This window comes from Augochlora pura, chromosome 4, assembly GCF_028453695.1.
Source record: "Augochlora pura isolate Apur16 chromosome 4, APUR_v2.2.1, whole genome shotgun sequence".
Lineage (NCBI taxonomy): Eukaryota > Metazoa > Arthropoda > Insecta > Hymenoptera > Halictidae > Augochlora > Augochlora pura.
Genome location: NC_135775.1, coordinates 12,474,815 through 12,497,147, shown reverse-complemented (window position 1 = coordinate 12,497,147; position 22,333 = coordinate 12,474,815). Strand labels below are relative to the sequence as shown.

Sequence of the window (22,333 nt, the reverse complement as noted above, 5' to 3'; positions counted from 1 at the left end):
AAAAGATAACGACTTCATACAAAGTTCTCCTTAATTTCCCATTACTTGTAATTACAAGCAACAGTATTTTACACTCCTAAACAATCAATAATTTTAGTAAATATTTCGTATTGATAGATGTGATCGAAAACTTTTTGACAAGGGTTGTAGTAATCCCCAGATAAATGCAGCGTCTCGTTCGATCCAACCATTTCTTTTACCTTTTTCAGCGGTAAAAGCAATTGCGAGCGATCCTCGAGGCAAAGAGGGTCTCGTTGCGCAGCAATCCCCTCGTTAGTCGTCCGAAATTAATTATAAATTATTTCGGTGATTAATCCGAGTATTGTCTGCCAGTCATCTTCTTTCCTGCAGTGCATCGCGGCGGTACCTTTCTCTGTGGTTGCACAGGTAAGCCGCGCGGACGATCAATCTTGCGCGGCGCGATTTCATTTCTTCCGAGACAGAAGCCGTCTCGTCGCGGAATGAATTGCATATTGGGCTCCCGTTTGGCGAACGAAACCAGAAAGCGTTCCTTTTCCGTATGCAGCATTACTTATGGAATTCCTTGGGAAAACACGCTCGCGCGAGCAGCGAGCGCGAGCGGGTCGATCGAAAGCCAGGCGAATTCGATGAATCCCACCGAAGGATCGGCTTCCGGCGAATTTCCAGAAATCCTCGACGAACATCTGTCGCTTCCGTGGTCCACGGCACTCCAATGCGGCTCTCGATATTTGCGGAAGCTTGTTCGCGCGAATTACGCGATCCTTTGAGATTAACTTTTACTCTGGGCGAGGGTGCCGCGCGGAACGCTCTGCCCTCGCGCCATCGCGACGTCATAATTCCGGCTTGTATGCAGTCTTATTGCGTTTGTTTGCGTTCGTCGCCTTCGCAATATATTCCGCACAGCCACCGGCATATTTTTGCGAAGCGCGGAAATTTCGAGGACTCCGCGCGTCAAGGATTTACCTTCTCACTGATTTGTCACGCGTTCGCCAGCCTCCGTGTTTTAATATTTCTCGCGTGTTGCCAGAGGTTTTGGATTGCGCGCTGGAAAAGCTCCGGTCTTTGACAATTATGCTGGTGCGTTCGTACCTTCCACGATGATTGAGAATTGCGAATTCGTAGTGTTGCGAAGTTTCGGAGTAGTTGCCGGGTGAAAGTTTGGATTTACCGAGTTTTACTAACATCTTTCTTCTTTGTATTGTTTGCTTTTAATTGTAAGAAATAGGAAACACACAGAAAGTTTGTTTCATGTTTAATTACTCTTCAATAGTGAAATTTTGAACATGCGCATACGTTATCAAGACATTTGACTGGACGCAACATGGTCCAACCATTTTATGGGCCCGGTCCCGATTCCTTGACCATCCTAGCGACAAGCACATCTGAGCTCATAAAGCAATCCGAACCCTAAACCTTCAGCCATCAAGGCCCAACCATTTTCCGTATACATATTTTTATTTTTATGCTTCCTTGCTATTTTACAGTTTCACTTTCCGCTTCCCTTGCCACTTCTCCTTCCACCTTCCTACCAGCTCCCAAATAAAAGGCCCGAAAGGGAGCGAGCGAAGGGCATTATTATTACAAAGTAACCACGAACACAATACTTCCACATCGCGTCGACAAACACGACCTTTTTTTACCACCGGCGACAACACCACATCGACGCGTCCCTTCATTGTACAGTTACTAAGTTTTAAAATATATGTATTACATGTTAACTATCGGGCACCGTTTTAACCGTTCCCGAAGTGACGGATGCTGAGAATCGATATAACGAAACTCACATCCAAGCACATACAGCATTTATGCAAATTCTTGCATACAGAAACATAGGTACTATTTGACAGTTTTCATCTTCTTACAGTACTTCATTTTTCCTCGAAGAAACTCATAAATTATTTGCCTCCATATCATGTTAAATTTAAGCATTCTGTTAATGTCGAAACAAGAAACAGATTAAATTGGTGAAACAAGGGAGAATGATAGTTGAAATCGAAGCTGTACAGTTTCGTAGCGTATTAAATTTCACCAACAATTATTGTTTCTGCAAATCGATTGCTCCGATTGTCCACAATTTCACTGATTCCTCATTCAGTTAACGTGTCAAGGTACAATTTCGCTATCTCCGCTGACCAAACGCGTTTAGCGTTTACACCGCAATGGAGAGTCAGCGGACTGTACTACCCCTGGAAAAAAGCGGTAACAGTTGACAACAGCCGTTTCGCAAGGCAAGTAAAAACCGGACGGGACGAATTAATCTCGTTCTGGGTAGTTGAACAAACATTTCGTGCGTGAAGCTTTTTGACAGGGTTGCGCGTGACTGTTTCGCTATCGCATACCGAAATATTTACCACTGTCGTCGGCCGTGAGATTTTAATCCGGTCGCATAGAATAGTACTGAAACGGGACGCGTAAAACCGACGTGACTGATGGAAAATTTACAGTACATTAGTCGGCGTGCGGTTTCGCTTTTAGTAAAAAGGCAAAATCGCGTGGAAACGTTAGAACCCGTGTGTCCTTCTGGTTTGCATACGTGCGGGGAATAATGCATGTAATGGCATGCGCGCCACGAGGAAAAACAGAAAAAGAGAGTGCAAGCACGCGGCGCGTTTTGATGCGGAGGGAAATAACAGGCCAGTCATTCGGGAACAAAATTTCAACACTACATTCTTCACTCAGTATTATAACGTTACTTTGCATATTTACATATTCAGAGATCAGCGCGATGCTGGCCGAACTCGTGAAAGAATGGCGCCCGAAGGAAACCAGTTTCATTCCGACGCGATTAATTATAAGCACCGTAAAATGCGATCCGAGATTGAAAAATATAACAACGGTCGCCGGGATTCTCGCGAAATCAATGGATTAATAATTAATTTTCAAAGGACGGCGCGCGCTGCTCGCTATTTAATCATGCAAAATAACGAATCTACACGCGGATCTGCCAGTCGCCGTTTAAGCTGTAACTTTTGAAAGTCGACGGACGGCGGCGATTAATAAGGAAACGAGAACACCAGCATTAAGTAATAAATAATGGTTTTCACAATCGACAGGAGAAAGAAATTACGTCCCATCTAAATCATCGTTACGTCGATGATAACAAATTCTCGAAACTCGATCGAATTCAACTGCGAGGCAACCTGAAAAACTCGGATTACTTGCGGTCGCCGTTAATCGTTTAAAACTAAATCCATGGGGGAAGAGGGGGAGGGGGGGGGGTGGTAATTTACGCCGACGTGTTTATTATATTCCGATACTGTAATCCGGCAGGGTCCTGTACATTTCGTCTGCGCGTGAGGCTGACATATCGGTCGTTAATAAAGCAAACACACAGATAGATAAATTTCCGGCAGGGGTGGAGGGGCGCGTCGCGTAACATTTCAAAATATCTCGAGCGAAAATACGATAGAAAATTTTCCACTCGAAACTTGTTTTAGCCGGCGTGCTGTCTCGCCGTTGACATTTAGTACAGTCGCGCGGAGTGGCAGTCGTTTTCACGCAGAAAATATTTCTTAGACGAACCGGAGGAGAGCACGGGAACGACGCGTGCTGAAACATGGAGAAATTTTAAAAAGCCTGAGAACCAGGGCGATTTAAAAAGGGATCAACGGGGTGAGGGAAACGCGGACGTAGAAAGCGGCGCTATGTCTCGTTTCCTGTCCGGAGGTCTTCCGGTTCTCCGACGACGTCTTCCACGTAAATATTGCATCAGTTACGCTGTCAAAATTGAGCACCGTTCATTATTACGTCGTAATGCGACTCATATTTTACGAGTCGCTTGCGCGATGCGACGGCAGCTTTGAGCTATTTATCAGCGACTAGCATCGGTTCTCCTGAACGCATTCTGTAAGGAATGCTCCGAAATGTTGATGGCTAGAGCTGTTTCGCTGTGTCGCTAAGAAGGCCAAGAAGCCTGCGTTCAAATTCTAAATAATTTCCGGCTTTAGTCAATCTTGTTCTAGGATGCAGGATAACATTAGTCTCGAGAGCATTTGCGCTGTAGTTAACCTCTTAGATCCGGCTGGATTTTGCGCAAATAAAGTTTTTTATAACTAAATTACCATTTCTTTTTAATATATATTTTTTCCGTACAGCTATATATAGTATTAATTACATATATTCTTTTCTTAGTGTATTGTACATACACACTTTCACTATAATCGTTTACTTTAATAATTAATAAAACAATTGAGTAAAGCACGAAACATCCACTATAGTGGTGGGTCGTACCTAAGAGGTTAATTGCAAAAGCAACTTCCCATTTATTCATCGATCACGATTCATACAGACTAGAAAGATTCAGGCAACGTGCAAATCTTTTGTCTCAATTCCAAGAGATAGAATGACATTCTTTTTCCTACAATTTTAGTATATGAATTCGTTTTCTCTTTGATATAAACACATTAAGAGTGCTATCACAATTTTTGATTGTTCTTCTAACCGTTCTACCGACGACCGCGATTTAAAAACTAGGAAAGTGAGTGCAAAATTCGTTACCGGCTAATGCATTAATTTAAAGATGCTTTCATTGTAAGAAAAGTTATTTTCAAATCGGCTGCAAATATATACGGAAAATGTCCTTCTAGCAAAGGTAAAATAGGTAGCGAGAGAAAAGAAAATGATTACATTCGGTATGAAGTAAACTTTCGAGTAAATCAGTTCGCAGAACATCTGGAAGCTTCGCTGTGATTCTGTTTAAAAATATTCCAACAAGATTTCGCGCATATCTGTCAGCCAGTTCTCGGTTGAAAACCGGAATCGTTTTGAATACGTGAGCAATCATTCACGGCGAATATTCAGCGTCTAAGGCAGACACTGAAAGATCCTCGCAGCGGATACGCGGGGTTTGGTACAGTTTCGTCGTCTGAAAAATCGTCCGAAACTCCTCGGTCACCGGGTATATATGCATACGGTCTCCCTAGTGTCAAGGTGCTTGAAAGTTTAAAAGTGGCGTACTCGGTGGCTCTCGTTTTACCTCATTTTCCTAACGCTTTTGAGTGCCATTACGCTCATATATCCCGCGAAATTCGCAGCCGGCGACACCTTCCACCGAGAAATTTATAGTTTGAAAGATAGCGGGCCATGATACACTTGAGCCGGTCGGCTAAGTGTATGTAGAACAGGGGAATCGGCAGGGATGGATGATCCCGAGGGATAAGGAGATGATTTCTGTTCTTAAGAGGGTCCCTCCAGGATGATGCCGCGTTCCAACAGTCTTGAGATCTTCCCTTTCCTCTTCCTCTCTCTTTTCTCTTTACCTCTCCTATACGGTAGCATGCCTGCGCCGGAAGGCGAAGAGAAAGACGGTAATGCTTGTCCATCTGTCAATCCACCCCTCCAGCTCGCGTGTATCCGAACCTATTACTACGAAGACACCGAAAGCCAGAACTTTTATACCGACCGGGTTACAGCGGCCGTGGCTTTTCTTTTAATTCTGAGATTGCTCGGCGACATTCGTTTCCGTGATTCATGGGACCTAAGATTCAGCTTCTGAACAGACTAAATCACAACGTTCGTTTCGGTAACGTTCTCGCTTTAAAGTATGTGATACTCCGATGAATAATCGAGTGTTCTACATTAATCCAACTCGATACTCTCGAGCCGATATCGAAAAGATCCTCCTTTCTTGGTCCTTTAATCCCTTGCACTACAACAACGAGTCATACTCGCGGTGAAGATTTTATGCGAGTTCTACTAAATATGAATATTATAAATTTCTTCTACATTGAAGTAAAAATTCATTCATATGTTACCAAAGTATAGAAAGGAAGGTAAATAAAGACAATACAGGAAGTGAAAATTGTTTGGTCCTATTAGGAAAATTATGAAGTACGAATAAGTGCTAATCGTCACAGCATGAAAGGAGCGATAGCGTAAGGGATTAATCCCTGTGCACTATTCACGATGAACGTTCGACTGCCTGCGAATGTTGTTTGAAAATTGATCGTGACATACGAATTAATGAAGTTTGTATTAGGTGTAGCAAAGGAATGGGCACGAACTGTATGCAGTGAAATGTAAATTGCATTTTTTTCTGGTTTGCTATTTGGCGAACATTTTATATTCTGTTGTTCCGCTCGCGATTATTCGAACATTGTCGATCTGCCTTTTGTGAATCGTATAAGCTACCAAATTGTCTCAAATATTTGCTGTCAAACGTAACGCGCCACACCGATTTGATTCCGTATATTCCTTTCATTAGATTCGGTTGTTCGAATGATCTATTCTCGTTCCATCCCTGTCATTCGTACACGTATGAATGCACAAAGGAGCCTCAATTCCGCTTAAACATCCTATTAGCAGTCCGAACCATATCCCCATACTTATGTGTCGTTGAAACGCTAGTACGGACATACACACAGACCCTCCGCATATTTATCCGAGCAACCTGCGAATCGAGTGCGGTGAGTGCGGAAATTCTACTCCAACGGTGAAACGAAAGGAACAGAAGTAGCTCTACATTGTTTCGGAATAATTGAACGGAAAAAGTTTGGAACACGTGAAATATCGTTTTAGGCTATCGCGGGTTTGTTGTTCACCGTAAATCTCGGGTAACTCCGTTAATTCGGACTCGCGCATTCGTTGCTTTAATATTCAATATGCCACTCAGACTAACGCGCTTTTGACTGTTGCTAACCGCATAATTTTTCAGTGCGGCTCTCGGTATAGGGTTGCAAATTGCTTTGGCAAACTGGATTAAACGCGTTTGGTTACAGCTTAGAACATGTAAATAAAACTGCAGGGTATGTGTTGATTTTTAGAATAATATTTTATAATTATGTCAGCGATCTGAATGATGAATAGAGTTTAATGATATTCATTGAACGGTATATTCATTATATAGGACTACAGGCAAGATTAGTTTGTTTTTTGATAGATAATGTTAAGAATAAGTTACAAAAAAGGTTAACAAACTAATATTACTGTAAATTGGATAACATTCTATTCTTCGCAATTACGGACATCAAAGAATCCAGTAAAATAGATGACTCCTTGCACTACGATTTTATTCACAGTTACGTTAATTTTCCGTGGTTAATAAATTCCTACACGAAAGAGAAAATTGACGTTTATTGCATGTTTAGATTTATTGTAATTGTTAAATATCGATAACAACAAAATTGAATTTTTTTTCTATTTAAAAGAGGAGAATAAATTTAAAAAATTCTCCTCCATGTTTAGAAATAATGCATAAAGTTCATCATTATTCATCTATGACATTGTCTTTCAAAGAAGAACATTTAACAATATTTTTAAAATAACGAAATACAGTTACGCTTCCAAATCTCGGACCCATCAGATTTTCCCTAAATATTACAATTTGGAGGGCTACATATTTGAATCTTTGATACATAATGTTGTTCTCTTATGAAAATATTCTCGTCCTTGAAAAGTCTTCGTCTGCGAAGGATGAAGAATCTGACGCTGCGAAGGGGTTCAGGTATATGAAAATGTTCGGCGTTCGCGCCCCCGTTTCACAGGGTACAGTTAGTCCTGCGGTCCGTAGAAATACGCAGGGATTTATAGGATAGAGAAGCAATCGCATTGACCATGAACCTTTTTCCCATTACAGAGATTCTCGGCGGGGGATTTCAATGATACGCGTTTAAGCCAGGGGAGGAGGTCGGCGCGATCGGCGGGAGGGCAGACAGGACAGGAGGCAGCACCTCGTTTCTTGCGTACACAGAGGATTGAGAAGAGCCTTGTCGTGGTGAGCACCGCTTGCAGAGAGCGAGAGAAAGTGACAGAGAAAGAGCAAGAGAGCGAGAAAGAGAGAAAGAGAGAAAGAGAGAAAGAGAGAAAGAGAGAAAGAGAGAAGGAGAGAAAGAGAGGAGGCAAACATATAGAGTGACCAAGAGACATAAAGAGCAATAGAAAAGTAGAAGATAACAGCCAGAAGATGTCCGACAAAGTCGCAGAAACGAATCTCCAGCCAGGACGCTTGAAGATCTCGTAATTGGCCTCCAGTCGCGCGGGATCCGAAGTAGATCGAAATGGAGGCGAGGGGGAACGGGTCCCTGCTCGGATCCATCGCGAGGAACTTGTCGTCGGAGGATCCGCGACATCCGGACGAACTATTCAACGCGGACGTGACCATCCTGAACGACGACGAGGGTATCCTCTCGAGGAACGACGGGGACGGCCCGAGCAGCGGCATTGAGCAGCTGGCCTGGTACAACGACTCGACGACGATCGGCTCGACGTTCAGCGATTCGTGGTTCACCGGGTCATCATCGTCCTCGTCCTCTTCGTCGTCGTCGGGATACTCGTCGACGACCCTCGGCACCGACAACTACACCGGTCTGTTCGACTTCGAGGACCTGAACGGCTATTTCAACCAGCTGAACGAATTCGTGAACCTGACCTACTACGCCGGAAGTGGCAACCTAAGCCTGAACGGGACTGTGAACTGTACGTCGTCGATCGTCGCGGGAACCGCGGCGGGGGTTATCACGGTCGGCGAGTGCGGGTCCGCCGATGACGAGAAAACGGACGCCAATAGCTGGTGGGCCCTCATCCTGGTGATCGTGCCGTGTTTAACGCTGTTCGGTAACGTGCTCGTCATACTCGCGGTGGTGCGTGAGAGGGCCCTGCAGACCGTCACCAATTACTTCATCGTCAGCCTAGCTGTCGCCGATTTGCTCGTCGCCGTGCTCGTCATGCCGTTTGCTGTATACTTTCTGGTGAGTCTAGCAAAGCCATTTCCCACGTGTACAATAGCGGTCATAAATTATAATTTCAGTTGTACGCATATTGTGTAACAATATCTACAAGTTCACGAGACGCGTCATTTTGACGCGTTTAATATTTTCTCATTGACCTTGTAATCAAAAATGGCGAAAATATTTTAAATAATAATATAACTTAATTTACTTCACACTTTATACTAGAAATTTAATCGAAATAGGAAACAAACGAGAGGTATTGAAAGATGTAAGAATCCTCGGTAACTTGAACGTGAGACAGGATCGTTTATCTATTTAGGTAGATATCGTTTAGATAGCGTTTTGACGCAGCACAGAAAAGATTATATTATAAGGGGATTGACTGTGTTAGCCTACTGCATTATGAAACATCTGATTTTTAATTTTAAGCGAACACCTTTTTTTCAAATAAATGGTAACACAGCAATTACCGTTACGTTAGAAATGCAATTTTTCAATTGCTCACGTTCTCCATATACAATGCGTCGTTATTTCTGTTTTCCCATGGTATTGTAGAATAAGACAAATAAATTTGAACCGAAACTGAAATTAAGTATCTAAATTAAAAGATGCAAATTAAAAGATTATATTCCAGATTTTCGCATTAAAAGTCGGATATTTCCATGTGCAATTTTGAACTGCTTGTTATCTGACTTGAATGTATAATTGTTTGCGGCTAAGTGCTGTAGAGGATTTTACAACCCAATAAAAGCAAAGATGTATAAGGCTCTTTAAAACGTTTTCTATAGTGCGTACAAACAATTGATTTCCTCGCATATTAATAGTCTTTATTTAGCACCCTTTATTCAAGAAAACATTCAAAGCAAAATCGTGGGTTGTAAGGTCTTCTGCAATGTTTGACCTACTAAGGAAAAAACTTCTCGTAGAATGTTTTCACACCTTGTCACGCTTCTCCCCATCTTTATTTAACAAATGGCGTGTTAAGTTTTTCATTAATGAAATCTCTGTTGCTGGTATTCTTTCACGGTATTTTTAAACCAGTTACTCGTACATTTAATTACCGTCAGATAGGCAAGATCTTTTTAGAAACCTTCCAAGCGTGCCTAGAACGTGCTGTACCCACGCTTCTGTCGTAGGTAGACGCGTAGGTGACATCCTTTTCAGTGCAATGGAATTCTTGTTCATTGCTCTGCGATAGTTAATTCGATCGATTAAGATCATTCGGGGTCGATTACTATAGTAGAATAAATTTTCTTACGTTGGCGATGCTCGAAGGATTGACCTTCCAGATCGATGTAAAGTTGCAGCCTTTGTATCGCTGAATCACGTGCATGTTTTATCGTATCTGGATTTATGCCAACGCAAGCTGCAATAACTCATTCCTCAGGTTTTCTGCGTTGTTGCAACCTTTGATACACAACATTCTCTAGTGCTACTTACAGAAAAGAGAAAACGATCCTAAGCTCGTTTCTTCCATTTTATCCTGCACATTCTGTTCATCGATTTATGTATTCTTTTATTTTTCGACTTCCATTTTCTCGACATTTTCTGGCCCTAAATTATGACATTTGAACTTTTTCGAATATGTTCTCCGATTGCTTCTAACTTTTGGGCACTTTATTCTTTACCCAAGTGTCTTCTTTTAAGGAAAGGGAGGTAAGGCCATACAAATCTATAACAGTATATTTTATTCCTGTAGTCAAAGACCATCCTATTGAACAAATTATTTAAAATAAAAAAAAATTGTTATCTACCAATTTCTGTCACTGTGAATAATCTTATCGAGGCTACTCGAGAGATTCGACGAAAGAACATAGATCAACTAACGAATGATTAACGTCTCGATCATGTTACGTCTGCCACGATTCAAGCACGGCGTTCCTTAACACCCGATATGTATTCTTTTCTTCATTATCTTAAGACACGTCAGCGTAATTCATTCGACAGCTTTTAACCACGCCGTTTTAGTCGTTCCCAGGTAGAATGGAACATTACGCAGTTAATTACGGGCCTTTTGTTCCGATAAAAAGCATGATTGTCGGCCGTTATCTTTCCGCGGTTAATGAAACCTGTATCCAGGTACAAACTTCTTTGGTATTCGCGCAACCGAGCTTCCGCGCGAGTAATTAAAAGCTGGTATTACTCGCAGCTTCGCTCTGCGCGGAGCTCCTATTTTCTCGGCGACTCCGCGGTGGTGGCAAAAACCGAGCATAGTTTAATTATGGTTAATTTAAGACCAAGTTTTATTTATTGTTCCCGGAATCGATAAGCTCTACGAAGTTGGTAGGCACAGTTTCTCTGACTCCCACTTTCTCCGTCTCCGTCTCTCGTTCGCTTTCTACGGTTATTCTTTTTTCGCCCTCTCTGTTTGGTCGCTTTTCCGCGTCGTCCGATCCGGAAATTCAATTACGAAGCCGATACGATTAAAAGTACGCGGGAGCCGATTCGAACAGGAAGCTCGGCGGACATTCAGGATTCATCGGACAGGGAAGCTGGCAATTGTTCATGGGGTTGGTTATCGAGCAAACGACGAGACGGGTCCCGGTAGTCCTCCGGATACGTGTGCAGAACGAAAACAGGATTAGTTAATTAAAGCAATTTGAGTAATTCTTCGAGTGACGGACACGATTCCCGAGATAGCGCGTGACCCACTTCCGTTCCAGGACGTTTATGACTGTCCCTCGGACACACACGATTGTCAAACGGCTCCGCTCCGGGCGCTCTTTTTTGCGTGTAACCGGTGTTTATTTAGCGTCCGGCCCGAAGTTCAGCAAATATTGGATCTCGCCTTCCGATCAATACTTAGGTCGTTTAAATGCAGGGAATTTCAATTAGTGCGACCAGTGTAAACACTGCTGCACGCCGTCTTCAATTAACACACCGCTCCGCGGAAAGAGTGTTTCCAGGATTTAAAACATATCCCGCGTCGATTAAACGTTCTCTGCAATTCTAAACTACGCTGTCAAGCTTTCGCCCCTACCACGCGGAAAGTTCATTGTATTTACTTAGAACTACATAATCCGTTGATCAAATATTGATAACAGGGTCAATGGACGTCTCTCGTTTAGATTAGCGTCTAAGTTTCAATCGCGGCAACGCGATTCCCCGATAGATTTATGCCGTTTCATTAAAGAGAAATACCCTCGTGATCGCGCTTTTTACGGCACCGTTTGTTCTTATTAAGTTGCCAGGTGATGCGTTCTTTTTCTGTTCCGGCTGTAACTGGTGCGGATCCTGCGAAATTTACTTTGGCTTCCACGGAAGCCGATTTTCGCATCATTTGTGTTTAAACATCCTCGTTTCACGGTTTAGTGCGTCGGTTCACGGGAATTTATTTAAGCTCCGTTGAAAAAGAACGTTTTCCATTCATTCTGGCTCGCTTTTATGCTGCTATATTAATGGTTATATATTTATTGCGCAAAAATGCGGAAGAACGAGAACGTTACCTCTGTAATTACCATGGGTGTGTTAATAAGTTATACAAGAATGTATTACAACAGAATTCTTCTTCTTCTTCTTCTTCTTATTCTGTGTTTACTTTAACATTGCGTCAATTGTGTGTTTTATGTGGTCCTGGGATCTTAACCTCTTGCAGTACGATTACTTTCGCGCTGCGTTGATTAGTACTTATTTGTCCTTAATATTTTTAACCCTTTGTTGGCGCCTATTGGCGCCCGACACATGTTGGCTTCCTGGTACTGTAGGCGCCAATAGGCGTCCAGATCAAATTTCGCCAGTTTCGCCTGTTTATTATTAAATTTCATTATTAAATATTATAAAAAAAACTTAAAATTAATATTCACTTCAAGTAATATTGATCTAATATAATAGAATTCGGTGTTTTGAATATTTTAATATAATTCTTCAGAAATGCGTGTCTAACGAAAAACTTCGCCGTATCCAGTGGACGTCGCGAGTGAATTGGTATCGTACCGTACGGCCGATGCGTGTCAAAGTCTGCCGTAGCCAAAGGGTTAATAATAGGACCAGATAATTTTTATTTCTTTTATTGTCTTTATGTACTTTTGTTTGCAGACTTTGATAAGAGAAGAATTTATCTTCATTCCGATGTAAAAGAAATTAATAACGTTCATATTTAGTAGATCTCGCATGAAATTTGTATCACGAGTCTGACTCGTTATTATAGTGTAAGGGGTTAATGCGATCTCTCGTTTCATATTGAACTTTTATCTTTGTGGTTCTGTTACTCTGCGTTCATATTGTATATATTTCGACAAAGGTTACAGTATGGTTATGTCAAAGTCAAAAAGAAGTCGGTCGTTCTAACGGAGTAGCAAGGCGGGGTATTCATCACGTTCCTCTTGACATGCACGCCCGTATTCCTCACTTTTCTACGACCTCCCGAAACCACTTCTATAGTTAAACGAGAAGACCAATAAACTAATCGACGCGAGGAGCAAGGGGGATTGGTCGCCCGCACCACCTAATCACGTCTCTTGGAAGAGAGTAGGTGGAGCGGGCGACCGATTCCTCTCGCTCCTTGCCTCTTGGGTCATTTAGTTTATGAGTAGTGTTTCATTTTCTTGTTTCCCGATATTATCTTCAGATCCTTAACATTGCACGTTAACGTGGGCGTAAGATATTCGTAAAATTCCTGTACTGGGATAATACATTGCAAGCTTGCGAACGTCATAAATATTGAACATATAGTTAACCTGTTAGATGCGTACGACGTGTATATCAGTCATAAAGAAATGGTAATTTTATATCTTATAATAAAAATAGTTTTTCTAACATATTTATATTATATATAACGTATTTATAAATTTATAACGCACGTTTTAGGATAACTCTAGAACAATTATCAAAAGAACTACACTGAGTATGATCAATAAAACGCGTAATAAAATTTATCTTTAAATATATCGACGCAACTAAGTGGTTAAAACGTGAATGAAAACCATTTAACCCTCTTAGTACCCAACAACGATATATCGTTGTTGGCTATTGTTGGAAAGATAATTTTTCTTAATATTTTGATTAAACAACAATTTCATTTCTTATTTTTTCTCCCTTTTTGAATTTGTTATTTATCAGGCTTTTCAAAATCCTTGGAATTTCTTTCCGAAACTTTATTAAACTTCGTCAAACAAGTTTCAAACATTTCGCTCAGATACAGACTCCTTTGGTCGGTACTAAGAGGGTTAAAAAATCATGTGACGCAACATAAATATAAAAAATGTGTCCAATACAGTACGTTTGCTACATAATACAATAAAAAGATAATCAAGATGCTAGTTAGTAATTAATAGTTACAAATAATCATGTGTTCATTGGAAGAATCTAAATTCAATGCAGTAGCGACTGTTTCACTTTGTCTTGATGGTTCTACGCTTCCTTCGTGTGTCTCGCTCGTCTGTAACGTCGTCGTAATGTCATCGCGGTCACGTAAATAATGCACGTACACAAACACAACCAAACAAATCGCAAGCACATATGTCTGTTCCTAATCGAAAATTGCAACCACGGAGGAGTGGGACAATGACGAGAGTCGGGAGGTGTTTGCTTAATCGTTTCGTGGAAAATTCAGCGCCCTTCATGACGACGACAAAACTGGATGTATTTAGATTTTTCACTAATTTTATTGTAATATATACTTATGATACGGATACAATGACTTACTATAAAAGAGTCTTTATAAATACAAGAACTTTAAAATGAAAATGTGGTATGGTTCATTATGACTGGAACAGTAGGTTCAGTGTTAAACAAGATATGCATTAATAAAGCCTTGGTAACAATTAGTTTTGATCAAATTTGATGAAAAGTCGTATTGTATTTTATGAAACAAAAGGTGTTAATTTTAAAATTACCATAATTATTAAGTTCCGCCATGTCCTCTATAACCTGACATAAGAGGGCAAAGAGTAAATATAATAAATGAAATGTCATTGACAAATATTTTCGAATCATGTGTACGAAAATCCAGGTGTGTGTTACGTCTTTTCTCGAAGCAATCACTTTATCACACACGGAAACCATGCAAGAATAAAAGCAGCGGGTCTCCAAGGATATTATTCTTAAACCCGCCTCCATTAGCGACTCCTATTCCTGGCAATAACTCTTAGGCCAACACGCGACATAAAGCGGTCTTCCACGAACCCGAACGAGGAAGGCTTGCCGAAAGCGGTCACGATTCCTCGATAACCCTTCTATTTAATTTATGCCCGTCACCCTGAACGATTCACTACGCCACGAGGGAAGAAACAACATCCTCGGGCCGTCGTAGCCGCGAGCAATTTCCCGGGTTAAAATAGAAGTTTGCGGAAAGGTTGACGCGCGGGATGCAAACTTTTCCCATGAACGAAGATAACGGTTCCATGATTGGGACTGGGCTGAAAGTGCGCGCTGGCTCGAGGGTCCGGGGGCAGGAAATTTCGGATTGAAGGGTCGTAAAAATGTCGTAAACGTGTCGAATTTCGGGCAGGGCAGTTATTCGTATTCCGGCCATCACGGCTGTTTTCGCCGGTACTTTTATCCGGGGCTCCCTGGAAATCGCGACGGAAATTCCGTGAGGGATTTACTCGCGCGATTGGTTCTCTACGATACGATTAATCGTAGAGAATCGCGATTCTCCGCTAGAGGAGACTGTCACTGGTTTTATATCGAAATTCATTAGAGAAGCTGCAAAATAATATCCATTTCGATAATCTGAAATTTTGAATGTCATGTTGTTACGAAAGTCTGCGTAATTGACGCCGCCGCACAATGGAGCATTCGACCCCGAATCTGGCCAAAAGTCGATTTTTAAAATCTTGTGTAAAATATAAAATTTTTGTTTTCTCGGATAGTTGAATGTAGAGAAGAGAGTAGTCTAATAACTTTTATTTTATACGATTCTTGCGTGATGCCTTACGTTTTGTTTGAAGTAAAAGGTTTTTGGAACACCATTTCTCTTTTAATTAATTAGGAGATTAATTCTTATCTACTGTTCACGGCATAATTATAAACGTTTCTAATTAGATTAAATTTAATGGAACATGGCACGAATAGAGGACAGAGACGAAATAGATGAGCTCGTGAAAGAACGATACTAACTCATTTAGGTTCCTATTGTAGTTACCAACATTTGTATCAAAATAAAAGAATTTCAACAAATATATGGTAACTATAAACATTTTTGGATATATTTATAAGTATTTTATACTGTACATATTTTTCCGTTAAATGTCTCTAAGCAATGACATTATTTCATTCTTAAGTAATTTCGCTTTCACAAAAACAAATAGAATAATCTATGCCAACTTTTGTTATTCGAAGCTTTTGTTCGAAACTCGAACTGATTAGCTCTGATATGTATTCAATCAAAAGAATATTTAACGACGTTTCCTTGGAAATCAGTGTCGTCTTTTACCATTCGAACGGTTTAGTTTCTCCCCAAAACAGACTCTCGTCTTCTAGCAACATCCAAGCTCTCAAAGTATGCTAATAGATGTCTGAAAAATGGCAATGGACCTCTCGACTGCGGCAGCTTATTAACTCGATCGCCCAATTAAAGTATCGGGGACTTCTTGTGGAATTTAATTAGCTTCGCAAGAATAAATCGTTATATGTTAATTGTCTTGACGAGACTGTCCTGGTTGACGTTGAGTGAATGATCGTCCTGAATGATACTGTGCTGATCGTTGACAACAGTGTCCTGATTGACACTGAGTGACTGAGGGTTCTGAATGACGCTGTGTCTAATTGAATCGCTGAACTGTTCGCTGAGAGACTATCTCAACTGTCAGAGATTTCGGTGAGAATGCTCCTTGAAGTTATTCCCGGGTCGCTAACTCAAGAGCGCAATGCGTGGGATGTACATGAATTCCGTACTTTATGATCCATAAAATCGAATATTTTCGTTCTCATAATTTAATGGCCAGTTAAAATATCATCATCTCCTGTTTCAAATATTTAAAATATTTCTTTACGATCGAAGGGAGTACAATGAAATAAACATGACGTGTAACAAACCACAGGATTATACAATATGCGTCGATCGAAATGATTATTGTCTAAGTTACCTCTTTGCGAAGATAGAATTAATGTGACTCAACTAAACGGAAAATATTTATACCGAAATCGACGCACCTTAAATGTACGCGAAATAGATCGCGCGTGCGAAATTTATCGTCTTTTATCGTGCAAATTTTTGTTTAAAAGATTGTGGTAAATAACAGCGATATTTTATTTCCAAGTTTTCACGGAAACAAACGAAATAACATTTGTCAGCTCTCGGGGCTGAATTTTTATATTAAAAAATAGTGCAGGCGTTTCTTCTAACATGTTATCTCAAGTAGAAGCTAGTCGTCGAACCGATCGGCCTAAATCAAGAGCGGTGAGGTCGTTTCTTACACCGAACAATCGTTGTCGCGCGATTATTATGGGGCACGCTATTGTACTCCATGAAACATTGACTGAGCCAGCTGTGTAAAAGCCTCTCCACGCGGATTAACGAGCCGGCCGGTCGTCGCGGGACGTTTTTAACCGGGTACATCGGCGCTATTACGAATTTGACGGCACTCTCTTTTTTCCTGTTTCCATCGCGATTCGCGACCGTCACGCTACGCTCTATCGATATTTCCGACCGTCACGTGACGGAGATAGATTCGCGTGTCACGATGCTTCGCTAAAATCTGTTTCGTAAGCCCGGCCTGTACGTGTGGCGAACTCGAGCACAACACGGCACACCTGTACGGCGCGGCGACCGGTGCACGTGTCGCCTCCTTTTGTTTGTATCAATTAAGCTCGCCGGTGGCACGGGCTGGTGTGTAATTTGTAGGAGCCTGCATAATTTATTCCACGCGAACGATACGGAGTCTAATGAGCTCCGAAGACGATCCTTTCGCAGGATTTACGGTGCGTTCTAATATTAGGCGACGGGAATCGTTGAAATAATAACGAGGACAACCGTGGCGGGTCCGACCGACGGAAATAGGTAGCCAGGAAGTAATTAGCCGGCGCGGCGGCGTTTCGGGAAGGTCCCAGGTAAGGTCCGTGAGAGCGTCGAAACGGAAAACGCAGCGTTCTATTATTAAATCGAACTTGTGTCGGCTCTCCCGATAACGCGGAGTCAATATTAACCGAACGCGTTGCACGTTTAAACGGAATCCGATTTCCAGTGACAGAGTCAATAATTAATTGTATGATTAATTTATTTGCTCAGTGTCGAAGACTAACCTGTCGATGTAACGATTAAACCAATGTTTGTCGTTCGTTAACGAGGTTGTTAACGTTCGTTGAACAATGCGTCCCCTCGTTTCGCTGAGGATTTTTTATTCTTTTATGATTATTTGTCGTGAAATAAGACGTTCTTCTAACAAGTAAGCAAAGGGTTCTGTTATTACCATGACTATTTTATCGCGTCATTATAGCCCATAATAAATAGCTGCGATTTGCGTAGTAATGAGAACTTACCATCATAAACGAAGTTATAACTTTCGCTATCATAAACGGAGTTAAGCACCACTAAGACTGTGACTTACATTTAACATTTAAACGCAATGGCATTCAACCTTGACTGTATTAGCAGTTAATCAGTTAGCTGTTTTTGACGAGTACACTCGTCATGAAAAAATGGTGATATTTTGTGTTATCACTTTTCCGTCATGTATACTTTTATTAGTCATGCATAAAAAGTAGCTGTAATTTGCGACAAATTTTTTACAATGAAGTCGCGAAGGTTAACTGGATAAACACTGAAGAAAGCTATATCGTGTTGTATTAAAAATTGCATTTCATTCGCGTTTTCAAGATTTCTTAAGCGTTTCAGTGTTAGCAGGCGAAATTTAAATTGTTCAGCTACTCCGTCGCTAAGTAGATTACTTTGATTTCACGGTGATTGTGTAGTAGCCAAACCGCTAATTAACCGTCGCAATTTGCTATCCCATATGTCAGACTAATTTTGCATAACTTCCTGAAATGCGCATTTCTCCTCGGATGATGATTAATGACGCAAATAGGATAGAAGGGATGGCATTATCAGACCAGCGTGTTTGACCATCGTGTTCGAGGCGCTATCAAGATGATAAAATCGAGACGTCCCGAGCTGTATATTAACAGGATGCAGCGTGCTAAAATCCCTCGTCCACTGCTTAAACGATCGTTCGCGAGTTTCGCATTAAACGGTTTAGTGACGCGCGTTTGTGCCTGTAAATGCGTCGCGACGATAATGTCACGAGCGTCGCTTCACCATCGAAGCACTTTAATCAGGTGCCGGTTCGAACGCCGGAGCTCCTCCATTTTTCCTTCGGCTCGGCCGAGCTTTATTGTGAAACCGTTGTAGAAAACAGATTCGTGAACAATAAAGTATTATCTTCGAATCAACCAATCTATTAAATATAATGAACGTCGCCGTTGCCGCGGCGCAACTTTCTTATTTAGTCGCCCGGAAACAACGAGATTGTTATAGGAATTTTTTTCTAGAGAAGAGACTGGGAGGTTGCCTTAACAATCTCCTTGTTTCGACCAATTTGTTTGGATAAGAACAGAGGCGAAGAATGGAATATTAGAAAGGAAAACTCGATCTTTTTAATTAATTCTTTCCAACCTCCTTTCTGAAAAGTTAGAACTTTTCGTTCTCCTTTGCCGCTTCTCGTATTTTGTATATTGATTTCAGTGCTCGCAAATGTTCGAAGTTTTCTGAAAGATGCGCCACAAAAACAAGTTTTCATTACATATAGATACAATCGATGTTCTGTGAATAGACGTGGAGAACAACAGCGATCAGTTATATGTTATTTCGCTTTATACTGTTATGCCGTGAGGAGAAGGGAAAGGATTTCTCGAGACTCCATTGTCTTCCCTGCTGGACGGTCAGAATTTTTAATTGGAATAAGCCACAAACGGGATTTTACAAAGAGCTTTATTATAAACTGAGCCTCGAGCATGGCGAAGCATGCATTTTTATACCCTCGCACAATAGGAGTCACCGAATTTTGGCCACCTAGACCCGATACAGTTTCTAGGCTGAAAAGGGGTAAAGCATGATCCATGCTTTCGGTGACGCAGTGTTTTGGCAAAAGTGACACACAGGTCAGCCTAATCGGTGACTCACGGTAAATGTTTGGGGTACCGCATAACAATACGATCTTCATTTATGATAACTGAGATGAACTGTATACGCAGCATCTTCATAATTTTACCATAATTTGAAGACTTGTTCCAAAATAGATACACGTGTAAAATTCTTTCGAACTTCCCGCCTTTAATTTTCGCGTGATATAAATTCGATCATGTTTGCTTCAGAAAGTTCGTGTTGCAAAGTTTAGAGAAATATTAACATACAGTATATGTATCAATGACATTACATATTAATCACAGTTCCAATTTTCCTAGCTTCGGTTACCCTAGAAATGATATAAATCTAGCAATCAACTGAGACAATACCGTCGCCTGTCAAAATGCTCAAGCGATTGTAAGCGTAGAACAGACTGAACATGCAACGAGTTCAAGCTTTCGGTTAGCGCTGTCGCCAATGCGCGTTCAAGCCGACATTCGGCTTGTCGTTCTTAACGAATGATGTCGTCGACCGTCCGTCGAGAATTTCCAAAGTTTGAGTTCCCATCGGCCAGCTGTTTCTGCAATCCTTCGGGAAACCCCGGGCGACTGGCTCGACGTCTCCATTACAGGGATGATTTAATGGCGATGCACGATCAAGGACTCCAATACTCTCCGGCAAGAGTGCGCCGATCTTCGCCGCGCAGTTTCGAATATTCTTTTTAGAACTTTCTTATTCGAAAAGAAAGTTCCGCGAGGGTGATCTCGGAGAAACGGCGCGCCGGCGAACGTTGATTGGTAATTCGCTTTTATCGGTCCTCCGGCAGTTCTAAGCTTTTACGGTTACGCGGATCATGAGTTTGCAGAAATTCTTTCCTTCCTTTCGCCCCTTTTTTTTTCCCTTCGAAATCTTTACCGGAGACGTTATATCGCGCTACAGAGCGAGGCCGTCGGCTTATTTTCTTCGCTCGCGGCGCGGCAGCACCGAAACGATTTTAATTTCTCTTTGAATTTCCTCTCCGCGTTAGACACCGTTCCCCAAGTAGAACGAATAAATTAATTACGCAAAGAATGTCGGGCCGGGCAAAGTGCAGATAATAAGAAGCAGACCTCCCAGCCTCGCAATTCCCTCCATTGTCGGTCATTTTCCATACTGTCGTCGTCTAATCGTTCCCCGCCAACGACCGTAGTTTATGCTCGCGTAATTCCTCATCCAATTTGCCCGGTTATTAGTGTCCGCCGTCCTTATTCAGAATTTTCTCCTCTTTTTTCTCCGCCGCCCTCGTAGAATATTTTCTACGCGGCGAGAGCGTGCCAGGTGGCCGTTTTAACGCCGTAATGAAAGTAAGTAGTTGGAGCATTTTCATGCGATGCGTTTGTCCGGGAAATGCGTGGCGTCGTGCATTATGTGTTTTCAACGGCTCACATGAAAGACTCGACTTCTTGGCAAAAATATCGGTTCTGTATTTCTTTGAATTTTCTCAATTTATTTTCTCCTGATTCAAACTATTATTATATCGAAAATCGTGGAGATGATGGAACAGTGGTTGAACAACTACGCAAGTCCAACAGTCAGACTTCCGATATTTCATTTTGAATTGTATGAATTTGTTATCAATCAAAGTCGACCATTAATTTCGCTACCTTTGATGTCGTAAGAGTACACTAGATGCTCAAGAACGGTCTTTATCTCCCCAGAGAGTTTAGTTGGCTTTCCACGTACGTGGACGTTCAAATTGTCGAAAAACAATGTGGAAACGTTGAAACATTTTATCCAGCTTCCATTCTAGAAGGAGAAATCGAGCACTTTTCTCTGAGAAATGTAAGTTTCTTCTCATGCATGTGAAAGAATAAAGCGAGACAATTTAGCTGTCGAATAGTGGAGCACTCCGTGCACTGGTTCACGGTGATACATTAATTTTTGTTTCCTGGTCACGTCGGTTCGTCCGGTTAGAGTTTCGTTTCAAGCAGACGTCGTTCCGTTATTATTATATTTTTCGGGACACGGTGGGACCAGCTGCACTGTCCTCTATCTGCGCCGCTACACTCCGACGTCATCGTAAATCTTTTCGTGAATTTATATGTAGGTCGGCACTCTTTCGCTTTTACCGGGGGGGGGGGGGGGGCATTTATAGTATCCGCTATGTCGCGACCCCGCGTTGCAGTCGCGTGCATCGATCGGGATGCTGATTTTTAATTGAAGTTTCACGGAACGTATAGTTTACCGATAAAAGCCGAGAACTAAAGATTGTTTCGATGCAAGCGGATTCATTTCGAATCTAATACACGTCCAACGAAACTGCTTCGAAATTATAACACGTGTTTAATTAGTGAGTAACATCCAGACTGCGGATGAATATGCATTCATAGTTGCGCTCGTATTTGGCCCGCTGTTACGGTCTCATTCGGCGCGGTTCGCGGAATTAACGAAGGATGCGTGCGAGACGGATTCTCATGTTTGTTCCTTCAACGATTTGATGTGTACGTACGTAAGCCTTTCATAATACTGCGGCTTATAAAGGTACCTAAGGAACTCGAAGTAAACGCATTTAATTAAAATATGTATTGATTCAGCAAGCTACGGCAGTGATTTATTTTCTGGCTCTTACTATACTACCGATAAATATAAGCAATCGACATTAAAAATCAACAATGCAGCCTAATCTAAGTTAATGTTCCGTTAC

At 41.6% G+C, this 22,333-nt stretch overlaps 1 protein-coding gene across 1 annotated transcript in view; it reads left to right on the top strand.

Annotated features, from left to right (window-relative positions):
* The window catches only part of Dop2r (dopamine D2-like receptor), a 334,074-nt gene that overhangs the window by 4,808 nt on the left and 306,933 nt on the right, over window positions 1–22,333 (top strand). Inside the window, exon 2 of the mRNA XM_078178174.1 lies at window positions 7,556–8,666. Within this exon, the coding sequence (XP_078034300.1) occupies window positions 7,977–8,666 (690 nt within the window). The 5' untranslated portion in view covers window positions 7,556–7,976. The remainder of the gene's footprint in view (window positions 1–7,555; window positions 8,667–22,333) is intronic.